The 26,148-nt window shown below is 42.9% G+C and overlaps 1 protein-coding gene across 1 annotated transcript in view; it reads left to right on the plus strand.

Moving 5' to 3' along the window:
• The window catches only part of LOC126199556 (nose resistant to fluoxetine protein 6-like), a 296,567-nt gene extending 270,796 nt beyond the window's left edge, over nucleotides 1–25,771 (plus strand). The window contains exons 10-12 of the mRNA XM_049936478.1: nucleotides 14,565–14,707; nucleotides 20,995–21,103; nucleotides 25,216–25,771. Of these exons, the coding sequence (XP_049792435.1) occupies nucleotides 14,565–14,707; nucleotides 20,995–21,103; nucleotides 25,216–25,361 (398 nt within the window). The 3' untranslated portion in view covers nucleotides 25,362–25,771. The remainder of the gene's footprint in view (nucleotides 1–14,564; nucleotides 14,708–20,994; nucleotides 21,104–25,215) is intronic.
• The last annotated feature ends 377 nt before the right edge of the window (nucleotides 25,772–26,148 follow it).

Genomic DNA, 26,148 nt, shown 5'->3' on the forward strand with positions numbered 1-26,148 from the left:
AAGTATTGTATCTTGTTAAGGTGATAAATACCTAAAAGGTATTACAAATCAGTGCCATAATACATTTACTCTCATGTTACTGAAAAACTTAAACTACTGTACACAAATTTTCTACACAATATGTGACAATGACATACGAATCTTCTTTTTAGATACTGTGAAGTTGGTTACCTCAGGTACCCCTCCCACCCTTCCCCTGCCACTAACCGCAATGTACAAACCAGCAGAATTACTGAGGGGTCTAATAATACTTCAAGGCACGGTCTATAATGTGTAAGGTAACACAACTACTCACTTAAGGTATTCTTGGAACGGGAAAGACGGTAGTTTGATTTGATTTTCGTTAAGCAGACGCACTGTGCGTGCTGTAACAGACACTGCTCCACCTCATGGCTCACGGCTTTCAGTAAATGTACCCCATGGTCCATAGTATTTTACTCAAAGTTCTGTTTCCAAAAATTACTCGTTAGATGCTAGTACTAGACACACAGGAGGTAGACATCCCAACGCTCAAAACAGCGTAGTGGTACGTGTGCGACCCGTTAACAACGAAAGGGTCAAAGACGCTAACCTGTTGCGAACTGCGTACTGTTTTAATGAGTAAAAACTTATCCCTGAATACAGTGTGAAAATTTTCGACGGTAAACAGACTGACTTTATTTGGAGTTTTCAACAGTTCGATCATTGCTTTGGTGTGGATGCTGGCTATTAATGAGAGTTCACAATGCGGCTGAACTGAATATTAAAAAAAGTTCAATGAACATTAACATTTGTACCAAGACATATGCATTAGAAGCATGTTCTTATTGTATAACATGGACTTGGTGGCTGTATTTATGACTTTTCGCCGTAAAAATACAACACGGTTAATTTTTTATGAGCTTATCCCGGTCAGTTATACAAACCAGACCTGATTTGTAAAACAGCAGACAAACAATCAATATTACGCAATTTAGTGACACATTTGATGCAGTCAATTTTCCTGCAGCTTTTCTTGACTCAGTTAAGTCGCTCGTATCCTGGACCAGGCACTGAAGCAAAGAAACATTAAAGAGACCGTTACGCCGCAAATTACTGCCAATTTTGAACTGCAGAATTCATCATTAAATTGCTATCCAAATTTTATTTTGAGTCTTTTATAATGCTTCAGAAGCATCATTCATCACAGTGGGTAGCTGGGCTGTTCTAAACTTCAACAAATCAGGTTCACCACAGTATCTCATTGTCAATTTTTGTCAGGCTACCACTTCGAGATCGACTTGAATTGATTATCTACTACATCTTTAAAATACAGAGGTTTTAATAATGCGGTTATATACTCTCACTTGTTACCCAATAACCAGTAATGCTAATCTTTAAAGCATGTAGTACAAGGGTTGACTGAAAAGTAATGCCTCCACCTTCGTAACTATTAAACAGTTGGCAGAGTTGGTATGCGGCAGGTACTGCCTTGTTCCGTAGCCTCTTCTCTACAGATCCAGTTGGCAGGGACCCTGTTCAGACGGTCGGTCAATGTAATTTAAGCAACGTGCAGTCATTGAATTCTTGACAGCAGAAGGTGTCACCCCAAAAGAGATACATCAGAGAATGAAAGCAGTTTATAGTGATTGCGTTGATGTGAGTACTGTGCACCGTTGGGCGAGTAAGTTTATGATGTTGAGGCGGGAACATCTGACCTACGTAACAAACAAAGAGTTGGACGTTCTGTGACAGCAACCAACGAGTTTCACAAGCAAAATGTTGACAGATTGATTCAGGACGATCGTCGTATCCAATGGTTCCAATAGCTCTGAGCACTATGGGACTTACCTTCTGAGGTCATCAGTCCCCTAGAACTTAGAACTACTTAAACCTAACTAATCTAAGGACACCACACACATCCATGCCCGAGACAGGATTCGAACCTGCGACCGTAGCGGTCGCGCGGTTCCAGACTGTAGCGCCTAGAACCACTCGGCCCCTCCGGCCGGCGATCGTCGTATCACTCAGAGAGAAATTGCAAGCACAGTCGGCATTTCACAAGAATGTGTGGGTCACATTATTGCGTTCTTGGCTATTGTAAGATTTGTGGACGATGGGTTCCCCGGATGCTGACTCCTGAAATCAAATCTCACCACCGTACGGCAACCTCCATACAGTTCAGATTTAGCACCGTCTGACTTGCATCTGTTCCCGATAAAGAAAGACGATCTGCGGGGACATTATTATGCTTCTGATGAAGAGAACTGTGAGACTGTGGTTGAGGAAACAGTGTCGAATTCTTTCTTGACGGCTTGTTCATCGTTGGTAGAAAAGTATCCAATTGGCTGGTGACTATGTGAAAAAGTGAATATTGATAATTACAGGTCATATTCTAAGGATTATTTCTGCGTTTGATTCATTAAAATATTCCCATTCAAACCCAATTAACAGATCGGTAAATATAATTTGCCCCTCAAGACAACAATGCACATTAATGGTCATCGCTCTTTTTTCCTTTTTATTGTTCTGCTGTCAATCTTTGCACGTCTGACGAAAGGGGCATCACTTTCTTCGACTCTGGTACTCCACCGGACTATTCTGTAACGTAACACCGAGACTCACAACCAGGCTACTGAGCCGACTCTACAGCGAGTTGTTTTGTGTGTCGTATGGCACTGAACAACGAAGTTACTTCCAACTATTAGGAAAAACACCCAATACTACTTTCAAAAATGAAAGAAGGACGGGAAAACTGTTGCACCGACGCAGGCTGAATTGAACTCAATAAATACGCAATCGCAAAGAACTGTAATAGTCGCGCTGTGGGAGTAAACGAAATGAAATTATTCGGTCGAGAATACAAATTAACAAGCAAGGACAGCAGAACAGTCAGGCTCGTAACCCACACTGTTAGGGCAACTTCAGACACGTCTTTGGCCGGGATTTTCATTTACTGTAGTAGAACTGTCTTTAGCACTGAGTGAAGCTTCGAATTGAGACCCTATGACCAGCGAATGCTTGTCTGTAGACGCCCTGGACAGTGGTGTGACACCAACCCGACTTCCGCCCGCCCCCACCAGGAGTAATGGTCTGAGGTACCATTTTCTTTCATAGAACGACACCATTGGTTGTCATCTGCAGTACCCTTACCGTACAGCATAATATCGACGACATTCTGCACCACGTTTTGATGCCATTTTATGACAAGCCATCCTGGGCTTACAATTCAGCAAGATAATACCCGCCCGCACACGGCGAGAGTTTCTACTACTTGTTTCGGTGTTTGCTAAACCCTACCTTGGCCAGCAAAGTCACCCGATCACTACCCAGTTGAAAACGATTGGAGCGTTATGGACAGGGCACACCAAACAGTTCGGGAGTTTGACGATCAAACGTGCCAGTTGGACAGACTTTGGCACAATATTCCTCAGGACGATATCCATCAACTCTACCAATCAGTGTCAAGCCAACTAACGGCTTGCATAAGGACCAGAGATGGACCTGTGCGTTATTGACTTGCTTAGTTTGTGAAGCTCTTTCTCTTGAAGAAATCACCCATTTTTTCTTAAATTGTAATAATTGTTTGTCTACATATTTATATCATATCTACCAATTCAGGATAGACACCATGTATACGTAACGTTTGTCATATCGTTGTACGTGAAACGTCTGTACGAGTAGGAATTCTCCATGTTCTAGTTGAAAGACGACCTTCTACCAACTGAATAATGCTTTCTACTTTGTCCACATTTTGTTCATGTGCACTTTCAGACATAATATCTCAGTTAGGTAGTTTAATGAAAACACTAAGACACGCTTTAGAATCTGGTTATTCTCCGGTTACGAAATCGTGTATCGTATTCTCTATTACAGTAGCGTATTTTCCATTACAGAACTCGTACACAAATACCATATCGGCACCCTCAGCATTTGTCAATATGTGCGGCATTCTTAAGCGATACAGTAGAACTAGCCAACAAATCACGTTCATAGTTCCAAAATTCAGAACTTCAAAACAAAAACAACAAACTACAAATAAACCCATACGAACTGCAGTACAAACGTACACAATGAAAGTTAATCTCTGTAACCACCTATATCTCCGTATCCAAACAAATTTGGACAGTTGCTGTTCAAATGTGTGTGATATCTTATGGGACTTAACAGCGAAGGTCATCAGTCCCTAAGCTTACACACTACTTAATCTAAATTATCCTAAGGACAAACACACACACCCATGCCCGAGGGAGGACTCGAATCTCCGCCGGGACCAGCCGCACAGTCCATGACTGCATCGCCTTACACCGCTCGGCTAATCCCGTGCGGCTTTGGACGGTTGTTATGTGGAATCGGTCTGTACCAACAGCTATTAAAATGTTACTGTTCCTCCTGCAATACTTAGCTGACAAACCCGGCGTTGCACGGGTATTCATTTTGCCAATTTTCTATCAGAAACGGAAATAAAAAATTAACTTGGTTTGTAGTGTAATATCAAAACAAAAATTCATTAGCATTTGTTCGTGATAACATCTTTGGAATTATGGAACAGTTGTACAAACAAATATGCATAATGTACAAATGTATAAGTTGTTGTTGTGGTCTTCAGTCCTCAGACTGGTTTGATGCAGCTCTCCATGCTACTCTATCCTGTGCAAGCTTCTTCATCTCCCAGTACCTACTGCAGCCTACATCCTTCTGAATCTGCTTAGTGTATTCATGTCTTGGTCTCCCTCTACGATTTTTACCCTCCACGCTGCCCTCCAGTATTAAATTGGTGATCCCTTGATGCCTCAGAACATGTCCTACCAACAGATCCCTTCTTCTAGTCAAGTTGTGCCACAAGCTCCTCCCCAATTCTATTTAATACCTCCTCATTAGTTATGTGATCTACCCATCTAATCTTCAGCATTGTTCTGTAGCACCACATTTCGAAAGCTTCTATTCTCTTCTTGTCCAAACTGTTTATCGTTCATGTTTCACTTCCATACATGGATACACTCCATACAAATGCCAGTATAATAACATTTTTTTTTTGTAAAAGTCTCTATGGCAACGCCTCTTCGTAGCTCTATAAAAGGCTATTGTTTTCCCCTACTGCTGTATGCGCTTCCGACTTAAAGCTGTGAAAACCGCTGCCAAGTATCAGGGATTTTCTTAAGTTCGCTCGACTGCAGGAGTTTCTTAGTAGTAAGGAATAAAACTTATTAAAACTTCGTGGATGATGCGGCGTTTTGGGGGCATCTCAGTGTCTATGACGTCCTATGTCTTGAACTGTGTGTCGTACAATGATATACTTGCGTAGGTACATTCAGCGGTATTGTGGATGCTTTCTGCGAAATATGTTTCGAATAGAGTTTGTAGCAAAGAAGTAATAAATTTATACGTCATACATGGTGCGGCAGTTTTTCACGCATCTCAGCGTTTATGACGCCAACAATGTGTGGTACCATGATATTATTTTGTAGGTACATTCAGAGGCGTATGTAGATACTGTCTGCAAAATTTGTTGCGAATAAAGCTCAGAGCAAAGAAGTAATACATTTACAATGCGGTGACATAATCTAACGGTCAGTTGTTGAACAAAATCTTGCAGCGGCAACACTTTCGCAATCGTGAACGGTTGTAGAGGCCTCATGGCTCAATATTTCTGCAGGGGCTTCCAAAGACTCATCATGGGATAGCGATATGCACATATACACCTAGTATTGCGTACACAAAGTATAAAAGGGCACTCGATTGGCACAGCTGTCACTTGTACTCAGGTGATTCATGTGAAAACGTTTTCGCAGTGATTATGCCCGCACGACGGGAATTAACAGAGTTTAAACGAGGAATGGTTGTTGGAGTTACACGCATGGGACATTCCATTTCGGAAATAGTTAGGGAATTCTGTATTCCAAGATCCACAGTATCAATAATGTGCCGAAATACCAACTTTCTGGTATTACCTCACACCACAGACATCGCAGTGGTCGACGGCATTCCTTGAGAGCTGACGGTAGGGTTCGGATGTGGCATTGACCCCACGACGCCATAGACCGAAGTTGTCAACAAGGCACTGTGCAAGATGCTGGTGGCTCCGTAATGGTGTGGGCTGTTTTTACATGGAATAGACTGAACCGATCATAACTGTAAATGGTTACGTTCGGTTGTTTGGGGAGCATTTGCAGCCATTCATGGACTTCATGTTCGTGGTCAGTTCGTACATAAAGTCCTGCACCGTAACATTTATGCAATTATGCACAGCTATAGAGGCCGCAGTTCTCAATATTTCTGCATGGGACTTCCCAGGACTTGTGTCCACGCCACGCCGAGCTGCTGCATTACGCCAGGCAAAAGGGGGTCCAACACGATATTAGGAGGTATCCCATTACTTTTGGCACCTCCATTTAAACGTCATTCACAATGCGGAAATCTTTCACGCATCTCAGTGTTAATGCCGTCTTATCCCTTAAAGTTTGTGTAGTAGCATGACATAAGTCTGTAGGCGCATTTAGCGGCATATACACTATGTCATCAAAAGTGTCCGGACACCCCCAGAAACATAGGTTTTTGATATTAGGTGCATTGTGCTGCCATCTACTGCCAGGTACTCCATATCAGCGACCACAATAGTCTTTAGACGTCGTGTGAGAGCAGAATGGGGCGCTCCGCGAACCTCACGTACTTCGAACGTGATCAGGTGATTGTGTGTCACTTGTGTCATACGTCTGTATGCGAGATTTCCACACTCCTAAACATCCCTAGGTTCACTGTTTCCGATGTGATAGTGAAGTGGAAATGTGAAGGAACACGTACAGCACAAAAGCGTACATGCTGACCTCATCTGTTGACTGACAGAGACCGCGGAAAGTTGAAGAGGATCGTAATATGTAATAGGCAGACATTTATCCCGACCACAACACAGGAATTCCAAACTGCACCAGGATCCGCTACAAGTACTATGACAGGTAGGCGGGAGGTCAGAACACTTGGATTTCATTGTCGAGCGGCTGCTCATAAACCACACATCATGCTGGTAAATGCCAAACGCCGCCTCGCTTGGTGTAAGGAGCGTAAACATTGGACGATTGAACAGTGGAAAAACGTTGTGTGAAGTGAAGAATCACGGTACACAATGTGGTGATCCGATGGCAGGGTGTGGGTATGGTGAATGCCGGACGAACATCACTTGCCAGCTTATGTAGTGCCAACAGTAAAATTCGGAGGCGGTGGTGTTATAGTGTGGTCGTGTTTTTCACGGAGGGGGCATGCACCCCTTGTTGTTTTGCGTGACACTAAAACAGCACAGGCCTACATTGATGTTTTAAGCACCGTCTTGCTTCCCATTGTTGAAGAGCAATTCGGTAATGGCGATTGCATGTTTCAACACGATCGAGCACCTGTTCATAATGCACGGCCTGTGGCGGAGTGGTAACACGACAATAACATCCCTATAATGGACCGACCTCCACAGAGTACTGACCTGAATCCTATAGAACACCTTTGGGATGTTTTGGAACGCCGACTTCGTGCCAGGCCTCACCGACCGACATCGATACCTCTCCTCAGTGCAGCACTCCGTGAAGAATGTGCAGCCATTTCCCAAGAAGCCTTCCAGCACCTGATTGAACGTATGCCCGCGAGAGTGGAAGCTGTCATCAAAGCTAAGGGTCGGCCAACACCATATTGAATTCCAGCATTACCGATGGAGGGCACCACGAACTTATAAGTCATTCTCAGCCAGGTGTCCGGATCTTTTGATCACATTGTGTATCTACACTGTCTGCGAAATCTGCTGCGAATACAGTTAGTAACACAGAAGCAATAAATCTGAATAGAATTTTTCACGCATCTCGTTGTTTATGATGTCATATCTCCAGAACTCTTGTAAGTACGTGGTACTTACGCCCACCGCGTTTGTTGCCTGACAGTGAACGATATGTGCATCAAAATTGGTTGAAATCAGTCCATCAGTTTAGGAGGAGATGTGGAACGTACACACATCCATTTTTGTTATATGTATGGATTTCGTGTGGCCCAATGGCCAGGTGCAACTAATTCAGTTGGGCATCAGTTTGGTGACTTGCGCGTTCCTAATCTACCCCAGTAATCCTATCGGGGAAAGTGGGTGCGCACTTTGACGTGGAATTCGAACGACATGTCGCTCCCGGCAACTCCTCACCTTCGGTGGGAGGTGAGATCTAGATTAAAGCAAACTGCAAATTTCGGTGGTGCGACCGGGATTCGATTCTGCGAGCTCTCGGTTTCCAGGCACGAGCTTCACCACTAGACCCCCTGACGCGACACTGCCAGTCCTGTAACATCATGTACATGTTGCTCCTTTCTGGTAGTTGGTTACTGGCGACAAGTGTGGTGCTGCTTCCGCCATCCCACTCCTGGCGTTCCATGGTTCATGCAGAGGCCCTTTACTGGGCAGACTATCGATATTTCACCGTAATTACTGGATCTACTGGAACAGCAGGAACCAGATCATTTATTTACCACATTTCTTCGTTCGAAGTCTGTATTTTGATCTCAACTTCTGCATATGAATATTCCGCACTGATACCACTCAGACAGTCAAAGCGTGAATATTCATTGGCATATTTATCTCATATAAGGCTACATTTCGAAATCTAAACCACAGGAATATCCGATGGAACTTTTGTACATGTGTTGGGAAGCGTTTCTAGTATCGCGTTTGTCGCTCTTTTCCGTTCTGAGCGCACAGTAAGTACGTAAAGAGGTCTAGAAAATAGTGTCTCCCGCCAGTCTGGATAAAACTGTCAATCAGACAATCATTGACCATTGTATTAGGATCTTTTTATAGACCACCAGCATCCGCAACCAACGTCGCAGAACGTTTCAGGGAAAGTCTTGAGTACATAGGAAATAAATATCCAAATTATCTATTAGTTGCCGGCCGAAGTGGCCGTGCGGTTAAAGGCGCTGCGGTCTGGAACCGCAAGACCGCTACGGTCGCAGGTTCGAATCCTGCCTCGGGCATGGATGTTTGTGATGTCTTTAGGTTAGTTAGGTTTAACTAGTTCTAAGTTCTAGGGGACTAATGACCTCAGCAGTTGAGTCCCATAGTGCTCAGAGCCATTTGAACCATATCTATTAGTTATAGGTGGAGACTTTAATCTGGCATCCACTAGCTGGAAAAATTACACGTTTATCACAGGGGGCAGAAGCAAAGCCTCGTGTGAAGTTATTCTAGGAGCGCTCTCAACATACAACCATGAGCAACTGATTAGAAAACCAAGTCGAGATGGAAACATATTAGATATCTTGGCGACAAACAGAATGGATCTTTTTGAGAAAGTTAATCCAGAAGAAAGTATTAGCAACCATAATGTCGTTGTGGCTTCTATGTCCGTGGAAGCTGCAAAAAAAAAAAAAAAAAAAAAAAAAAAAAAAAAAAAAAAAAACAGCATAGAGTTCTCTTGTTTGGGAAAGCAAATATAAGTGTCATTAATGAATATCTTCATAGTCAGCTCCAATCACTCACCGCGGGACACAAAGATATTGAGTATCTTTGGTCGGAATCGGAATTTAAAGGCATTGTCTACCACGTGCTGGAGAAGTACGTGCGTAGCAAAAATATTGGGGAGAGAAAGGATCCACCTTGGTACAACAAACATATTAGGAAGTTGCTGAGAGAGCAGAGAATTTTGCACAGTCGTTTTAAACGTAGTCACTGCCCCGCTGACAAACAGAAATTATGCGAAATGAAAGCAGCTGTTAAAAGGTCAATGAGAGATTCTTTTAACGAATTTGAAAGCAATATTTTATCTGGACATTCTAAAAATAATCCCAAAAATTGTGGTCGTACATAAAATCTATGAACGCCACAAATAATTCAAAATAATTCAATATCTTCTCTTGCAGTACGGGTACTGTGACGGATGATGATAAACAGAAGGCCGAAATTCTAAACCTAGTTTTCAAAAACCCGTTTACGGTATAGGATTGCAGCACCATTTCCCCTTTCATTTATCGAGCAAACGTAAGGTTGGCTGACAGTGTTTAGTGTATCTGAGATTGTAAAACAGTTAAGATCCTTAGACGCCAGCTGGCCCAGACGGTATCCCCGTAAGATTACATGTTGACTATGCTACAAATGTAGCACCAGAGATCGTTGGAACAGTGGAAAATTCCACAGGACTGGAAGAAGGCCCAGGTCATAGCAATCTATAAAAAGGGGAGAAAATCGGATGCACATAATTACCGGCCAGTTTCACTGACATCGATTTGTTGTAGAATCATGGAACATATTTTGTGTTCAGACATGAAGACCTTTCTAGACTCTGAGAAGCTCATCTGTGTACCGACTAACATTTTCTTCAGACCAGAGGAAATTTACTACCCTCAGGCAAAAAATAACGCAGTGATTTGGTTAATGGGCAAATATACAAGTTACGATTTAACAATATTGGGAGCGATGAACATGTTGAATACAAGATGTATATGAAAAATGAATTCGAGAAAATACTTAAATATCAGAATCACAATAAGAAATATGGTAACATGCTCCGAATTGACTTCAACAGAATGGGTATAGGCTAGGAACTGGACTCCTAGAAGAGAGGGAATGGGTTGGGTCACGTTCCCGGCAAGTCACACATGAAAAATAAATCAGTAGTACAGCAGATACAAGAATATGACGGCAAACATCTGGTGTCTGATATAAAGGAGGATCTCTTACTCCCTAAGGATGCGTTTAGAAAGCTGGAACTGACAAAAATAAAAAGGCAGTGAAGGCCTTTGCGATGTCGCTGTTCTGGACTGCTCTTCTGTCCACGTAATTTACCCTGGAAGGAACACACATCAAGGATTTACTGAATGAGTAATTTGGGTCTGGGAAATGATGATGAGGAACCTCAGGCTGCAGAAGAAGAAAATGTGCATGCTGATCTGCCACCAGTTGAAGGTGACAGTGAAGATGCTAAATTGTGCTATTGCTAAAGACTCATTCTTTGAATGCTGTAATTTATGACTGCAATTATTTGTCACCTTCTTTATGTTATTTCATTGTAGCCATTTTTTTACTGGTTTTGTGGAATTAAGAAAAAAAATCTGCAGAAACCAGCAGGGTTTTAGGAAACAGCGGTCATGCGAGACACAACTGGCCCCCTTTGTGCACTATATACAACAGGCTCTAGATACCGGCTCCCAGTTTGCTGCCATATTTCTCGACTTTCGAAAGGCGTTCGACTCAGTTCCGCACTGTCGCTTGCTCCAAAAAGTGCGCCCTTATGGTCTATCCGATGACATATGCTGTTGGATATAAAGTTTTCTAACAGACAGTGTCCTGAATTGGGTGACTTCAACAGAAACGAGCTTAACTTCAGGTGTGCCCCAGGGCAGCGGAATAGGTCCGCTACTTTTTACGATTTACATAAACGATCTGGTTGATGGTATTGACAGCCGCATTAGACTGTTTGCCGATGATGCTGTAGTCAACAGGAAAGTAGTATCACACGAAAGTTGTGATCAAATCAATGAGTATTTGCAGAAAATAAGTGCGTGGTGCAATGACTGGCAGTTATCTCTCAATATTAGTAAGTGTAACCTACTGCGTATAACAAGACGAAAATCCCCATTAATGTACGAGTACAAATTAAATGCCTAGTCTTTGGGAGCGGCAACATCCGTCAAATATCTAGGTGTGACTATTCGAAATGATCTCAAATGGAATGATCAGATTACACAAGTAACGGGCGAGGTGAACTCTAGAAGGCGGTTTATTGGTAGAATCGTGAAGCGAGGCAGTCCTTCAACAAAGGAAATTGCTTATAATACGTTAGTTAGTCCAGTCTTAGAGTATTGTTCGTCTGTATGGGACCCTTACCAGTTGGGTGTGATTCAAGAGATTGAGAAAGTTCAAAGAAGATCGACGGCCGGAGTGTCCGTGCGGTTCTAGGCGCTACAGTCTGGAATCGAGCGACCGCTACGGTCGCAGGTTCGAATCCTGCCTCGGGCATGAATGTGTGTGATGTCCTTAGGTTAGTTAGGTTTAATTAGTTCTAAGTTCTAGGCGGCTGATGACCTCGGAAGTTGAGTCGCATAGTGCTCAGAGCAATTTGAACCATCCAACGAAGAGCGGCAAGATTCGTGATTGGTACATTTAGCCATCGAGAGAGCGCTACAGATCTCATAGCAATTTTGAAGTGGGACACACTTGCACATAGACGAAGCCCTAAATTCCGCCTTCGCCGAGGATGTAGAGCATATATTTTTACCACCAACTTTCAAATCGCGCAATGATCACCATTCAAAGATAAGCGAAATCAGAGCTCGTACTGAGGCGTTCAGACTGTCGTTTTTCCCTTGCGCAATCCGTGAGTGGAACAGGGGGGGGGGGGGAGGGGGGGGGGAATATAACTTTGGCGTGAATTGTGCCCTCCGCCACACACCTCTTGGTGGCTAGCGGAGTATGTATGTAGATGTAGATGTAGAATTATGGCTGTTTACTGATTTCATGCAACTCCATATAACGTAATTGTCATGCATTTCCGTCTTCATGACAATTCTCGGCCGCACGCAACAGGAATAATGAGGACGGTCCAGCAGTGTTTCCGATGGGAAGTGTTTGATCATCCACCATACATCCCGGAATTGGCTCCCTCTGGTTTTCATCTCTGCTCGCATGAACCGCTTGCTACGAAGACAACATTTTAAGACAGATAACGAGCTGAAGACCAGCGTCAGAGAATTGGCGGAAAGCGCAGGCGACTGCCTTCTACGACGAGTGTACCGGATAGTTAGTACAACACTACGAACAGATGACGTAAGTCGGAGCGGTGACTAGGTAGAGCAATGGGTGGAACTGTTGCAAATAAAACATTTTTGATTTTCACTATGGTTTCCATTTCGCAGCTGATCGGACCTTAATTTCCGAATAACCCTCGTATGCATAATCTGCAAAGTAACTAAAACACACATATTCCAAAGCATATACGGTTCATACGCTGCAACATTTGTTTGATATTGCAGCAGACGAAGTTAGTCTGCAGTACACGAGTCGAAGTGATAAAAAACGGCTGGAAGTCTTGAACTGTGATTCTTGAGGTTTCCCCAGGATCAATTGGAGATCAGGATAGTTTCTTAGAAACGTCAGATCCGATTTTCTCTCCGATTCTTACGTAATGGGGCTGGTTCTGTGAAAGTGGTCAATTACAACACGAGTGGTGAGTTATGAGTGCCGAGAGCAATGTTACAAGAGTGTGTTGTGTTTGTTACGAACACAGATTGTCTCAAGACTTCTCAGTGATGACTAACAATGAGTGAAATACAGTCTTCAGTATTACAGGTTAGAAAAATTTTCTCAACTAATTCTTTGGATAAAAAGTTTTCGGTTAAATTGTCTAGCCAATTTCGGAAAAAATCTCAAGCTTTCGGTGACTGCCTCAATCATCGTCGTCAAAGGACAAGTCTGTCCGTCGTGAAATTGATGAGGTTCCAACTTTTATGGCCACATAGCGGCATCTGAATGGCTAGATTCAATCATGATAACATCGCGGAGATGGCGGATGCTGCAGTGGCGCCCTCTATGTGCATAGCTTACGTTTGTGCCCGCTGTGGAGTGTCGATGCATGTGCAAACTGAGTAGTGTCTCCTATTTCGGACAAGGACAAACTCGGCTCTTAGATTATCCATCTGATAACGCCGTTCTGAAGAAAAAGGTTTTCAGTCCGTGACATTAGGTTCGCTCTGTCGAGGAAACCAAGGTACGATGCCGTTCAACCAACACAGGAGAACCAACACGTAGCGCGGTTCCCATTCTGCGATACAACAACTGTCGCTGTGTGGAACATCGTCTTCACCTTAAGTACAAAATTCTTAAAAGTCAGTGGCGACAGAGCGCTGTCTGATGAATAAACGCAAAATTATGTTCGAACAGACGAGGACTCCTACTCGCGCTTTAATTATTGGGAGCCTGTGATTTTGGAAGCCGTGAAAACATCAACTTCGAGCTAGGCAATCAAATGCCGTGCTCTGGATATAAAAGTTAGAGCCTCGTCTTTTCATGACAGTCAGACATAACCAGTAATAACATTGATGGAAGTAATCACTGAAAACTTGGGATTTTACCTGGATTTGATACGAGTTAACTTTTTATCTCAGTACTAAAGTTCCTCCGGGTATAATAAACACCTTCTATGAGTAGATCAGTGATGGCTGGAAGAAGTTAGCACTGTGCCTGGTAATTATTCTTCACTAACGTTTAAGCTACAGGCCATGTGCTTGTGTTTTGACTATGAACAAAGGAAGATTTAACGCCCCACGGACGACGAGATCGTTAGAGTATGAGACTATGAACAAAGAATATTCGTTGTATTGTCAGTATCCAACCATTGCACGATATTAAACATTAATCTTCCTTACCGTCCAAACTTTAAGCTGAGCTTGTATGGGTGCAGTATAGTAGTATTCCAACAGTCCTAATTGCGAGTCTCCAAGAATGGATTGTGGTCACTCACTGAAGTCCTGGACTACCCTCTCCACAGGGCACTTGAAGTCTTTGATTTTTCATATCACTTCACAGACGAGGAGATGAGTCTACTGTTCTCCACTTTCAAGCAACTGTTTCACCACTTTGTGCCACTTGTTTCCAGGTCCAGTGAAAACCTTCCTGTCGTGGAATGGGTTCCAGCCACTCGCCAAACTCTGCTACGGTGCGTACCTCGTGCAGTACATCATCCTTTTCTACGACCAGGGCGAGACAAGGACGCCAATTACCTACGGGCGCTACTATCTCGTAAGTGTGACAAGCCGCAGTTAGGTAATTATACAAGTCTAGCTTAGCGCCGCTGCTTCGCTCGCGTAGACTGTATGGTCTGCACAATTTTTTTGTGTTTTTCTGTAAGCGAATTTGCATGTTCTTACGTCAATTGCTTATTTGTAAATCTACACTCTGTGCAAACAGTGTATCTAGTCTTTATGCGTAAAGCTGTTTTATCGAAACAACACCAACAGTGCTACTGCTCTTCGCGATTATCGACGCATTGAAGGAATACTTCTTTCGGAACAGAGGCTGAAGAACACAATTCGGAAGTTAGAATTAGCTAGAGATTTGGAATTCTTCTAGTAGACGCCGACCGCAAACCGCACTACAAACTGTTGAAGAAATTACTATTGCCGTGGTTGAGAATCCTGGTCGCATTGTGCAGTCTTCAAGCAGTTCACGAGTTGTGTCACGAGAGCTGAACATTCCATGGTCCGCCGTTCGAAAATGCCACGAACAATTGTGAAATGGTATCTCCAGAGCGGTTCCGGACTGTCTTCGATGCAGATGGTCGTGATATTGAGCAACGTTTGCAACTTGGAACATAGACATGGTACGCAAACAACCAGTGTTACCCTATGGTATGGAAATTAAGATATGTTTCTCTCATTGGTTTATTCGTCATTTCTCTTCTGCATGTCCTTACAAACGTTTCCTCGAAGTTCCATAGTCCTACGATCACTCGTCTTTCATGGGGACCCCCTGAAGCAGCGAAAGTTTAATTATAACCGCCTTGTAAGAGATTAGACGCAGAGAAATATTTTCTTCTGGCGTAATGTATACATGACTATGTTACTCGAGACAGCACATGACGATTATCATTGCCGTTTCAAAGAGAGGCTGACCAGTAACTGGAAGAGAAAGTTTGTTTTCCTTAAAGAAATGTATGGACCATTATGTGGTGGCACCTTTGTAGGGGATAGGCGCGTGTGGTGAAGTCGTAGATGAGAGGAACCACTGAAAAAACTGTGAACAATTTAACAATATAACTTTATTATATCTTCATTTCTGCAGGGCGAGGCACTAACTATTGCCACCAAGAATAACTCCGAAAGTATTATAGGAGCTGAAAAGTTTGTGGGACAAAAAAGTTGCATGGGACAATTGGGGCCACAATATGACGCTGGTTTTTTGTTGCTTAGTCGGGTCGCTTCAGAGATATGAACGTCAACTTTGTGTTTTTTTAAATGGGGTGCTGAAGTTTGGTAATTTTTTTCTGATAGCGATTATCGAGACGAATCCAATGATGTGTAACAGTAAGGTCTTTTAAGGTCAACAAAGGTCACAAAGGTGGTATGAACGTCCATTTATAATGCAGTGCTGTATCAATGCAGTGCTGTAATCTTCATATCATTGATTGAGTGGTATTCCTTATCACATCGGCACTTACCGAAGCACATGCTCTGAAAACTCAGATGAAAATGTACAATGCTGGTGACTACTTTGAAGGCCAGTAAAACTTTGAAACACATATCTATTTTGTACGAGCTGTAAATAAGTAGTTGCGACTATTAAAGATCCAACCCTTGTATCTCACGTAATTTTTGAAATCGTACACCAGAATTATCACCGGTTTTTGCACTACTCTTGAAACAGTGCGTCGTGTTCTTCTCTAGAAATCTGGAACATTAAATGAATAGGGTCATAGGTCAAAGAATAGGAATTTTTGTTTTCTTTTCCATTTTAGTGTCTCTTCCTGGCCGTTATGTTGTCTTTGATGGCATGCTTAAAGCTCGATGTATAGTTTACATATAAATCACTGGGAAAGAAGAACGGAAGATTAGTGTTGTGCCCACCTTCGACACAGACAGGACCGATGTCACTACAGTGGAGCTAGCGAAAGAACTGGCCTAACAGCTGCAGTGGGCTACAAAAAATGGTTCAAAAGGCTCTGAGCACTATGGGACTTAACTTCTGAGGTCGGCAGTCCCCTAGAACTTACAACTACTTAAACCTAACTAACCTAAGGACATCACATACATCCATGTCCGAGGCAGGACTCGAACCTGCGACCGTAGCGGTCGCGCGGCTCCAGACTGTAGCGCCTAGAACCGCTCGGCCACTCCAGCCGGCGCAGTGGGCTACAGTAGAGCCGGTGACAGAAGGTCCCCGACAGTTGTAGAAGCTTTGGCATGAGTGCTTTGCAGGTCTGCTTCACCCAGTCATGTAACGCGTATTGTTGCAGCTCTCTAGATCAGAGGACCTCAAACCTTCTCCGTCGCCCGCCCCCCACCCGCCTTCCCCGCTTTCTGAAGCATAAACTATTTTGCCGACCACCTCCTCCTCCCACCCCCCCCCCTCCCACTCCCCTCGACCCCCGCCGCCTTCTATTTTTCTTTCCTTCCTAAGCACTTCTCGCATTTTGCACAAAAACGGCCTATGATATCTATTTACTTTTGTTTAAATACTGCAAGTGTCATTTCCAACAATAACAGTAGTAGAGAGGGTCTTTCGATGACATCAGAGTTGAACATTTTTTTGAATTATCGTGGTTGGTTGGTTGGTTGGTTTGGGGAAGGAGACCAGACAGCGAGGTCATCGGTCTCATGGGATTAGGGAAGGATGGTGAAGGAAGTCGGCCGTGCCTTTTCAAAGGAACCATCCCGGCATTTGCCTGGAGCGATTTAGGGAAATCACGGAAAACCTAAATCAGGATGCCCGGACGGAGGATTGAACCGTCGTCCTCCCGAATGCGAGTCCAGTGTCTACCCACTGCGCCACCTCGCTCGGTGAATTATCGTGCATTTACATTATTCAAAGGCGGTGGAAGTTAACAAACACAAATAGCTCATAAATAGTCACAACTGCGTGTGCAATTATTGGAACTGAGTAAATATGTCTCTTCCACTACATATTTTTTTACAAATTAATTAGCAAGTTAATTAGTTAGTTTAAGTTTAACTGTTTCCATCTACACTGCTTTTAATTCGATTAGAATTTTTTGATAGTTGAAAGATCTCAACATACAAATGACGGCAGGATAAGGCAGGATAATAATCAACATTTAAATATGAGTTTAAAAATTGTTATATTCAAACTGATTATCCAAAAAGGAAATTCTTGCCAAACTGGGATATTCTTTCCGAGTATGAACCCAAAAATTTTCAGGCGACTTCGATTTAAATTCATTTCGGAGTGTTCTGACAGTTCTGTTAGCTCCTCCTACTGTTGATAAGTTGTATGTTACGGAAATTAATGCTCGAATTGTTGACAAAGGTCTTCGAGATGTACTATGCCAATTTACTAATTGTAGCTACTTCAAACTTTTCCCTCACGATATCATTCAGACAAGAAAACATCTCATTGTTACCTTTCCCATCTAGGTTTTCCAAACTCCAAGTTTTCTCTTTAAACACAAGCACTTTCTCGCTCAGAAAGATTATATTACTGTTTCGGCCTTCATGTGATAGTTTAAGATCGTGAAGTTTCTTATAATCATCGACCACGTAGCACAATAGTAGAAGCCGTTTTTCGTTCAGAAATGAAGCCGCGAGTGTAGGATTGCTGTTCAGAAGGAAAAGACAACATTCATCCTTCCTCTCCACAATACGACGAAGAACTTTACCGTGCAACAACGACGTACCTCTCTGTGCAATAGAAGCGCATTCTGAGTGGAACTCATCTCCTCACAAAGAATGGAAGACAGCCTATTGGTTAAAGCTCGTGCTCCACATCGTTCAGCCAATGCCTCCCTGTGTACCATGCGATCTGTGAGTTTATAGAAAGAGAAACAGCACACGCTTTTCCCACAATCCCCTCTTTAGTTCCAGTAAATGCTGACGCCCCACCGCTACGTAAACCAACACAATTTGTCCATGATAGATTATCATCATCAAAAAGGAAATCACAAGGAAGGAAACATCTTCGCCTTTACTCCTCCCTGCCAGAAATTTACAAAATATGAAGTCCTCGTGCATTTCATTTTCATACCAGAAGCTGGGAAAGATTTCCTATATCAGTGAAATAGAATGATAGTTTGGCGATGGAGGCCCGGAGTCCCCACCTGGGGAAATTCGGCCACCGAGTTGCAAGTGTTTACAGTTGACGCCACACTGGGCGACCTGAGTGTCCATGATGATGGAATGATGATGGGGACGACATAAAATCCAGTCGCCGAGTGGAGAAAGCCTCCGACCCGGCCGGGAGCCGAAGCGTGGCTCACTGGCCCACCGCATGGCAGTCAGACGCGCCGACCTCTCAGCTACGGGGGCGGACTCCGAAGTGTCATGAGGCTGCAGCATGGCGAACTTTGGGCTGTCGTGAAGCCGTGCTAGGTGTTTCAAATCAGTGGCTGCTGCATCGATACGACGACCCACAGCATCATCTGAGAGTAGTTTCGACTTCAAACTGTCGCCAAATATTTCTCTACGCATGACTTCGCGCATTTATATGGCTCCGGAAAGAAGTAATTTCTCGCCAATAAAGCGTGGTGATTTGCATTTTGCAGTTAAGTAGTGTACCTATAGGAATACTCTTAGCGCGTTCTTGGGATCTGATACCTGGTTTTTGAGAAACCTAGCATTTCCTTTTAGTTGTTGGTCACGACAATTAAAAACTTCTGTTGGTTTACTTACATGGTCTGATTTGTCTGCAGGTATCTCTTTAAGTTTATAAGCTTCAAGCTATCATTGTCTGAAAGCTCCAAACGAAGAACATGTTGTTGCCGTTCCTCATTATTCAAAAGAATGACGGTAAAGCCTAGTGTCAGATACTGAACTTGATATTTACGCACTTTGATTTTGCCTTTCTGGGTAGCGAAATAAAAATTTTATCCATTATGGATGTATAACGCAGCGACTGTGACAAATAGATGTTTTCAGAAATGACTACAACCATTCACCTTTCTTAATCGTAGAATTTTTGTTTTCCCATTACTGGTTTAACTTGTCCAGCACCTCATCAACATGTGCTACAGCGCTTAGTACTTGTTTATAGCAGTGTGGGGGTAGTTTTGTCATTGTAAAATATCGAAACAGGTAAGTTTACAATGTGACGAGTTATCTAGAGGTACTGACGTCATAAAATCATGCGGTCCTACATGATGGCATTAATTACAATTATTGAGAGGTGTTGAGAGACGACGAGAGGGTTGAAGAAGAAAGAGATAACGAGAGAGGGTGGGAAAGAGTTACTTAAGAAGAAAGTGGTTAGTAGGTAGTCGCTGATGGGGGAGGATGACGTGGTGTGTGTGTGTGTGTGTGTGTGTGTGTGTGTGTGTGTGTGTGCGCGCGCGCGCTTTAGTGCGGGGTGTAATAATAAGGGCTTCGTTTTGCAACGTCGAGACTTATTTTAAAAATCTTTGCTAATTCTAATTCTTCATTTAAGACAGTGTGCGTTAATTTAGGGATACGAGTGAAAATCTCTAATTTTTCAAGAAAGTCAGCCTTCATCCCCTTGTCTACGCTGTGCAGAGTATGAAAGCTATTTTCTACGTCTGTAATCGAACGTCTATTTCGTGCTGTTGGGAATCAAAACAGGATTTAATTAAACTTCGTAAACAATGTGCGATGATGCACCTTTTGTATCACGTTTCTGAGCATCTTCCTGTTTCCTCTATGCAGTAGCAGCATTAGTTTATGCGTAGCAGGTTTATGTTAAGATGAGTAGCTGTTTTCAAACTACTTTGTTTCATATTTCGTTATTTGTGTAAAAACTTAATTTGATGTTATGTGATTTAAACAGCTTTGTGAGTCGATAGAAGATGTTACCGAGAAAAGGCAGAGATCCAAATTTTCTTTCTTCTGCTACTGAGTAACGGTGTGGTCATTTTGTGTGATTGATTTTAACTGTTGCATCTATTTTTTAAAGTAATGATGGGTCATAAGCACTGTTGTAGGCTATTGTTCTTACTTTAAATAGTTTCAAAAAACTATTAACATCTTATTCTTAATTCATATACAATTTAATGTACATTTGCAGACATTTATTGATTATAGTTTGTTGCGCATACACAACACAGAAAAAGTTCTCAAAAATATAAACAGCCTCTCGGCGTTACAGTGTTACACATTGGCCGGAATACTACCCTTTTGCCACTGCCAAGTCGATTCACACGATTAAGAGAGAAAAAAGGAAAACTTTTTCCACTTCATCACTCATTTTCCACGGTATAATATGCCTCTTATGGGTACTTACAAGTGTGGTATCAAAGGCTTAATTCGTAGATTTATAGATCTCGCAAAATTTTATTGTAGAAGAAAATAAGAATTTTTCTTAAGAGCGCTATGTGTAAACATCTGCAAATTGTGTGTGTATTGCAGGTACATAAAACGCTGGGTGACATGGCACTGACGCTGACGCTTGCTGCCATTCTCTCACTGGCTTTCGAAATGCCCGCTCTCAACTTGGACAAGGCTCTGCTAAGACCAGGTGAGACATCAACAGGGAACGCACATTCTGGCAGCCGGTGATCTTGCAAGAGGTGTGGCCGCCATTTTGTGTCTAGATGCTTTACACATATAAGGAAAAGAGGCTATAAACAGTGTGAATTTAATGTAAACACGAGTCAGATTCAATGGTGGGGACTTACATATAGGTACAAGGAGACCTAGAGCCCATCCCACCGTTGATCTCAGACACGTTATTATACTTGCAGAACACTACTCCATACCATATCGACTAAGTAATTCATCATTCTACTTTGCGTAGAAGCAGCAAGCCATATATGCAACTATATCTGCATCATCAGAGTAACAGTCACTGTCGTGCATGTACCATTTTAAATTGGACATCCACATCTACATGGATACTCTGCAAATCGCATTTAAGTGCCTAGCGGAGGGTCATCGAACCACCTTCACAATTCTCTATTATTCCAATCTCGTATAGCGCGCGGAATGAATGAACACATATATCTTTCTGTACGAGCCCTGATTTCCCTTATTGTATCGTGGTGATTGTTCCTCCCTATGTAGGTCGGTGTCAATAAAATATTTTCGCATTTGGAGGAGAAAGTTGGTGATTGGAGTTTTGTGAGAAGATTCCGTCGCAACGAAAAACGCCTTTCTTTTAATGATGTCCAGCCCAAATCATGTATCATTTCCGTGACACTTTCTCCCATATTTCGCGATAATACAAAACGTGCTGCCTTTATTTGAACTTTTTCGATCTACTCCGTCAGTCGTATCTGGTAAAGATCCCACACCGTGCAGCAGTATTCTAAAAGAGGACAGACAAACGTAGTGTAGGCAGTCTCCTTAGTAGGTCTTTTCGCACCATTCAGATATCTTTTCTAAATCGTTTTGCAGTTTGTTTTGATCTTCTGATGACTTTATTAGTCGATAAACGACAGCGTCATCTGCAAACAACCGAAGACGGCTGCTCAGATTGTCTCCCAAATCGTTTATATAGATAAGGAACTGCAAAGGGCCTATAAAACTACCTTGGGAACGCCAGAAATCACTACTGTTTTACTCGATGACTTTCCGTCAGTTACTATGAACTGTGACCTCTCTGACAGAAAATCATAAATCCAGTTTTCTTTCTCCTGATAACGACGTCCTCCTGAGAAGTCTCCGCCCGGAGATCCGAATGGGGGACTATTTTACGTCCGGAATATTTTATCCAAGAGGACGCCATCATCATTTAACCATGCAGTAAAGCCTCATGCCCTCGGGAAAAATTACGGCTGTAGTTTCCCCTTGCTTTCAGTCGTTCGTAGTACCAGCACAGCAAGGCCGTTTTGGTTAGTGTTACAAGGCCAGATCAATCATCCAGACTGTTGCCCCTGCAACTACTGAAAAGGCTGCTGCCCCTCTTCAGGAACCACACGTGTGTCCTGCATCTCAACAGATACCCCTCCGTTGTGGTTGCACCTATAGTACGGCTATCTGCGTCACTGAGGAACGCAAGCCTCCCCACCAACGGCAAGATCCAAGGTACATGAGAGGGGGGGGGGGCACTGAATGATAATTGACGATAAAACGATGAAGAAATCAATGAGGACTAGCAGAAATGAAATTAGCGATAAACTTAACATCAAAGTTCGTGATTACGAAGTAGACGAAGTGAAGGAGTTCTGCTACCTCGGAAACAAAATGACACATGACGGATGAAGCAAGGAGGACATAAAAAGGAGACTAGCACAGGCAAAGAAGCCATTCCTAGACAAAAGATGTCTTCTAGCAAACATCGGCCTTAATTTGAGGAAGAAATTTCAGAAAATGTGCGTTTGGAGAACCGCATTGTATGGAAGTGAACCATGGACTGTGGAAAAACCGTAAAAGATAGGAAACGAAGCGTTTGTGATGTGGAGCTATACTAAGCAGTAGAAAAGTTGATGAACTGATGTAAGAAATGAGGTTTTTTGCAGAATCTCCGAGGAGAGCAACATGTGAAAAATATTGACAAGAAGAGGGGACAGGCTCAAAAATGGTTCAAATTGCTCTGAGCACTATGCGACTTAACTTCTGAGGTCATCAGTCGCCTAGAACTTAGAACTAATTAAACCTAACTAACCTAAGGACATCACACACATCCATGCCCAAGGTAGGATTCGAACCTGCGACCGTAGCGGTCGCTCGGTTCCAGACTGTAGCGCCTAGAAGGGACAGGACGATGAGATGTATGTTAAGACATCAAGGAATAACTTCCATGTTATTTAACAAAGTGTAGATAAAGAAGGAGTCTGGAATAAGTCCAACAAACGACTGAGGACATCTGGTACAAGTGCTACTCAGATATGAAAAGGTGGATCGCATGAAACCAGTCACGAGACAGATTCCCCCCCCCCCCCCAAAAAAAGGAAAGGAAACTTACCTATATCATTATCGATTATCTATCACAGTGACAAGCAATAACTGGCGCTCATTACCGTTTGTAGCATTACATGTGAGCAGCACGTCCCCCCACTCTTGGTTAGATAACGCACCTTACTTCTCACTCGACCAGCTACTTATCTTGTTGCACCGTTTCCTACTCGTTGCCCTTGTCAAACGGCGATACAATTCCCACACACCTTTTTCTGCGAACGTTAACACAGGGCCATCTGTGCGTTATACTTCTCTTCCATAGTGCATACTGTGGTATAATCGTCTCCACAATTGCACCCGGCAAGAAAACGGCTATTTTTAATTTGTCACTGAAAATACATACGAAGTGTTCCAACGTGTACCAAAAATAGAGGGTGATTCAAAAAGGACTTTACAACTTTAGAATGATATAGAAATTAATTGAGATAACTTACAGAATCGGTATATGCGTCATTTTGTAGCAAACAACCTTAAGTTTGATTCGCATAGTGCATCAGTACCTTATTCTGCCTCCAGAAGCGCCAGCGTAGTGTACTGTTAAAATAGCTATTTTCACTGGTGCCTAGCGTGCTCGCTGTGTGTTTTGGTTTCTGAAACGAAATTTGCAAAAATTGTTCGGAGTAAATTTCTCCCCGAATACTCTACAGAACCTCCAAGCAGGTACCATCTCATTTCCTCACGGAAGTTCGAGGTTTCCTCGTTAACTGCCTTCCAGTACGGTGGATTGGTCGTGAAGGGCCAATCGCATGGCCACCTCGCTCCCTAGACTTGACACCACTGTTGTTCTTTCTCTGGAGTTTCATTAAAGACTGTATGTACGTTCCTCCCCCACCTAACAGTTTAGCTGACCTGGTAAACCAAATCTTTTTCTTAACTATCAGAGAAATATCTAAACTCAATCATATTTTAGAATTTTTTGACTATTTTTTTTCTGAATCACAACAAATAGTTACATAGAGTTTAAAGTATTTCTTAAACTGCATGGAAAGCACCGTCGTTAATCGTTACATAAAACAGTTTTATGAATTATCCTTTTTGGTTTGTGGTTTGTTGATCAATAGTTTTACAAATAATAAGGCGTCCTCTGATCCCACTTCGCAAAGCTGGAAATTAAGTTGTATGCACTAATCAGGCATTTCTGGGTAACACTGAAGGACAACTGTTACAACATTTCTTGTCATTGTTACATTACCAGTCGCGCTATTTAAAAAATACTGGACGCCACTGACACGTGTCTCCAAGAGTGCTAAGTATGAGGCTGCCGCAGAAATGTCTCATCTGTGTGCATCTGTCAGCGCACATCTGCTAGAGCTGCCTCTGCATGTTGCATACAGACCGTTTCTGTCACATGTTTAATCCACGGCGCGGGATGGAGTGGCCGAGCGGTTCTAGGCGCTACAGTCTGGAACCGCGCGACCGCTACGGTCGCAGGTTCGAATCCTGCCTCGGGCATGGATGTGTGTGATGTCCTTAGTTTGGTTAGGTTTAAGTAGTTCTAAGTTCTAGGGGACTGATGACCTCAGAACTTTAGTCCCATAGTGCCCAGAACCATTTCTTTTTTAAGCCACGGCCTAGTTGCTACTAAATCTGCACCTCAGCAACAGGCCTAACAGAGTTCTCAAGATTCGCAGACAGTTGTAGCACGCTTCATTTCTACCCTAAAACCGTAGTTATGGGACGCTCCTACGACTTCATCAACTCAATTTTTAATGTATTATTTCTCTTTTCCAGGAAGCAAATCGACATCTGCAGGCAATACGACAGCCAGGGACAACCAGGCATTCAGCTCCGATGAACTGCGGGCGCCTGCGACTAGAATTGAAATGGCTTTGCATCCAGCTACGGCCGTCAGCGCCAGGCAAAGGACATCGCCTTGATGACTGATGATTGGTGACTGCTCACATCCACAAGCCGAGTCACGGCAAAGGGTCCTCCTCCATCACAGCGAGATAACGCTGTTTCTGGCGACAATACGTCCGTGCTAACAAATGTATGCATCCTTTTGTAAACTAGCTGTTTATTTACGACACAAGGGTGCGCACATTACATTTGATATCTTCCCCTATAGTACGATGCACAGTGAACACTACAAGTTTGTATAATATTACCTAACACTAAATTCAGTGTCGTAAGTGTCTGTCAGGGTATGGATACCAAGCTGTATCTAAATGTAAGACCAGGTTTAGGAAGGAAAACTGTAATCCTTTTCTCCGTTTAAGAACTGTGTACATAAATTTCATCAGTCTGCATGATATGAAATGAGTGAAATAAATGTGTTCTCAATTAACATTTTTATGGTGAGTTCAAAACTGTTGTCAATTTGATTCTGTCTCGTTCAGTGTTTTATTGTGTGCATAATGATAAAGGAGAGGTGGACTACAGAGAGGCATGGCAACTGTCATCAAAGGAAAGCTGGACAGGAGCAGAAATGATTAGTGAAGGAGTTAAAATAGTAAACAGAAGATTCACCTAACTTATATTTCTCCATGCACTTGAAGACTCATTATAAAGAAGGAAGCAAGAAATACAGTTCATCTGTCAACGTCAACATGGAAGAGGCTTGAACTAAGCACATATTATGGAGTCGTAACAAAGAGGCTCCAAGTGCAACTGGTGTGAGAGGCTGTTGCCCGCCATGCTGTATCGCACTGGCAGATGGTGCTC

This window comes from Schistocerca nitens, chromosome 8, assembly GCF_023898315.1.
Source record: "Schistocerca nitens isolate TAMUIC-IGC-003100 chromosome 8, iqSchNite1.1, whole genome shotgun sequence".
Classification (NCBI taxonomy): domain Eukaryota; kingdom Metazoa; phylum Arthropoda; class Insecta; order Orthoptera; family Acrididae; genus Schistocerca; species Schistocerca nitens.